Source organism: Marmota marmota, unplaced genomic scaffold, assembly GCF_001458135.2.
Source record: "Marmota marmota marmota unplaced genomic scaffold, marMar, whole genome shotgun sequence".
Lineage (NCBI taxonomy): Eukaryota > Metazoa > Chordata > Mammalia > Rodentia > Sciuridae > Marmota > Marmota marmota.
The window spans coordinates 26988458-26990999 of record NW_026000185.1 but is presented as its reverse complement, the minus strand read 5'-3'; the positions used below and the strand labels follow the sequence as shown (position 1 = coordinate 26990999).

At 62.6% G+C, this 2542-nt stretch overlaps 1 protein-coding gene across 1 annotated transcript in view; it reads left to right on the top strand.

Annotated features, from left to right (window-relative positions):
• Position 1: 1 nt before the first annotated feature.
• Lat2 (linker for activation of T cells family member 2) overlaps positions 2 to 2542 on the top strand; it is a 10462-nt gene continuing 7921 nt past the window's right edge. The window contains exons 1-3 of the mRNA XM_048790086.1: positions 2 to 98; positions 438 to 477; positions 1215 to 1273. Of these exons, the coding sequence (XP_048646043.1) occupies positions 2 to 98; positions 438 to 477; positions 1215 to 1273 (196 nt within the window). The remainder of the gene's footprint in view (positions 99 to 437; positions 478 to 1214; positions 1274 to 2542) is intronic.

The window sequence follows — 2542 nt, the reverse complement described above, 5'->3', positions numbered from 1 at the left end:
CATGAGCACCGGGACCGAGCTGCTGTGGCTGGGGGCCGCGCTGCTGCTGCTGCTGCTGGGGACCGCGGCCGGGCTGTGTGTGCGCTGCTCGCGCCCAGGTAAGGGGATGGGGACAGTGAGAATGTCCCAGAGACCTCCCAGGCCAAGAGCTGGCTTGGCCGCAAAGCTGCCCTCTGAGGACCACAGGTCTGCTTCATGGGGGCTTTGGATTTGAGGGGTCAAGGGTGGTCTCTGGGCGGGCAAGTCACTCTGTACCGGGAGGGTGGCTGGGGTGCCTGGGGTGCCCGGCACTGCGCCCTCCTCTCCTGACATCCGGTGGCCCACAGCATGGCTGGCTGGGCCCCGAGTCCTGCCTGAGTCCTGCAGAGGGCACAGGAGACGTGAGAGGAGGGGCCGCAGACCTGTCCCTGGGGCTCAGTACCCCACCTCTCCCGCAGGGCTGAAGAAGGCCGAGAAGATCTACCAGCAGAGGAGCCTGTGAGTGGCCTCCCTGTGGGCACCCACCCGCCCCGCTCCTCCCTGCCCCACCCCACCCCGGGGCGGGCTCCAGAGGGTCCCCAGCAGTCAGGGCAGGGGAAGAAAGGGCCCAGGGGCTGTCAAGGCCCCACCCCAGCCTGGATCAGGGAAGGCTTGGGGCAGGACCAGCCACCTCCAGCTTCAGAGGCCCAAGCCACCTGTCCTCGCCTCACTCTGACCTCAGCCCAACAGCTCTCACTGGGCTGGGCAGAGGGGAGCCCAGCCTCACAGGCCATGGCCCCCGGGAGAGCTGGGCACAGGAAGTGAGCAAAGTCCCAGGCCCCCTGGAAATGCTCAAGGGGCTCAGGAAGGGGTATGGCTATGACCCTTGGGGGATCAAGGAAGGCCCAGGAGGGGGCAGGATTGGGAGAGAAGGCCCCATGGGGCTGCCTGCTGGATGTGACAGAACCAGAGTGGGACTGAGATCCAAGAACAACCCTGGGCAGTAGCCTTCAGTGTCCCTGTGATTGAGTAAGAGTGACCACAGACCACACTCAGGGACACGCACAGCCCGACACAGCATCACGACACTCATGGGCACACCCGGGGGGCACGCACACACACTTCCTCATTTCCCTTTGCAACTGAAAAACCACAGTGAGGTGTGGAAATAGAATCCCCCCTCCTGCCCACCCAGGGCAGGGCCAGGCCTGTCTGGGCTCTTGAGGACACTTGATTTCTGAGCCATGTGTTTGCAGATTCCCCTGTGGCCCCCAAGCCCCTTCCTTCTTCCACCCTGCCCCCTCAGTCCCTGATGGTCTCCGTCCCCAGTGGATCCCAGAGCTGTAGATGGCCAGGGCCAGAGGCTAAATGTCCTCGTGGTGGGGGGGGACTCCTGGACTGTCCCCTCCCTGGAGCACCTTCCCCTGCCCTCCTCTCTCACCTCAGTTGGGTCAGTCCTGCAGGACTGCCCAAAGCAACTGTCACCAGGCCCAGCTCCCCAGTCCCTTTCTCTAGGAAACTATGCCAGATTGTCATGTGGCTTTAGGACATCCCTCCTAAATCAGGCCTCCCTGATTTGGCTCCGGGTAGTCTGGACCAGGTAGCCATTCTGGTTCAGGGAAGGAGCCCTGAAACCTGCTTGAATAGATAACTGGCTCATCTGTAAGGGCAGCAACCATTTTCAAGGGTGCTTTATGGTCCAAGGTGGCAGCTGGAGCTCCGTCCCTCATCTCTGCATTCTAAGCAGTGGGAATAAAGAAGGGATAAAGATAAAAAGGGTGGACCCCAGCTGGAAGTGCTCTGTGTAAGGATATCTTATTGCCCGGAGATTAATCATGGCTACACCTAGGTGTGAGAAAGGCTGGCAAACAGTCTTCTAGATGGGCTCATGGCCCCCTAAACAAAATCAGCGTTCTGCAAAGGAAATGGGGAGCCCTGTGGTGGTGGGGTGCCTGGTTGTCAGCTGAGCGTTGATGTGGCTCACCAGTTATTGAGGAGTAAATGGCAGCTTTGAACATGCCCAGGAGGGACATCGTCTTGGGGAGGACAAACATTNGGGGGGGGGGGGACTCAGGATCACAGGTGCTCGGGGGAGGAAGTGCCATTCTCAGGTCCTGGGAGGCAGAGGTGGCCCCGGGCGCCAGTGTGGGGGTGTCGGGTGGGCACCTGGGCTCTCAGAGGTGGGAGGAGGGACCTCAGACCCCGGGTCCCATGGAGCCCAGGACACGTGGCAGGTCGTGGCCAGCTGAGCCCGGGTTGGGGCCAGGGTAGCCACGAGTGGTCACCCCAGCCTGGGTTTCTCCATCTGTGAATCGGGGTGACCTGTCCCTCGGGGCTGGCTGGGCAGGGGCAGTGGCTTTGGGCTGCACGCAGGTGCGCTTGCGTCCGTTAATGGGCTCGGTCCCCAGCTCACACCATGGTGACAGTGGCAGGGCCTGGGGGCTGGTCCCATGGGGAACAGCGGCCCATCAGTCCCGAGAGCAGGGAGGGAAGACGCTGTGGCCTCCGATGAGGGCTGTCCAGGCCCAGTGGGGCCAGGAGCCTGAGCGGGGGCCGGCCTGACTCAGGGCCTGTTGCAGGAGCC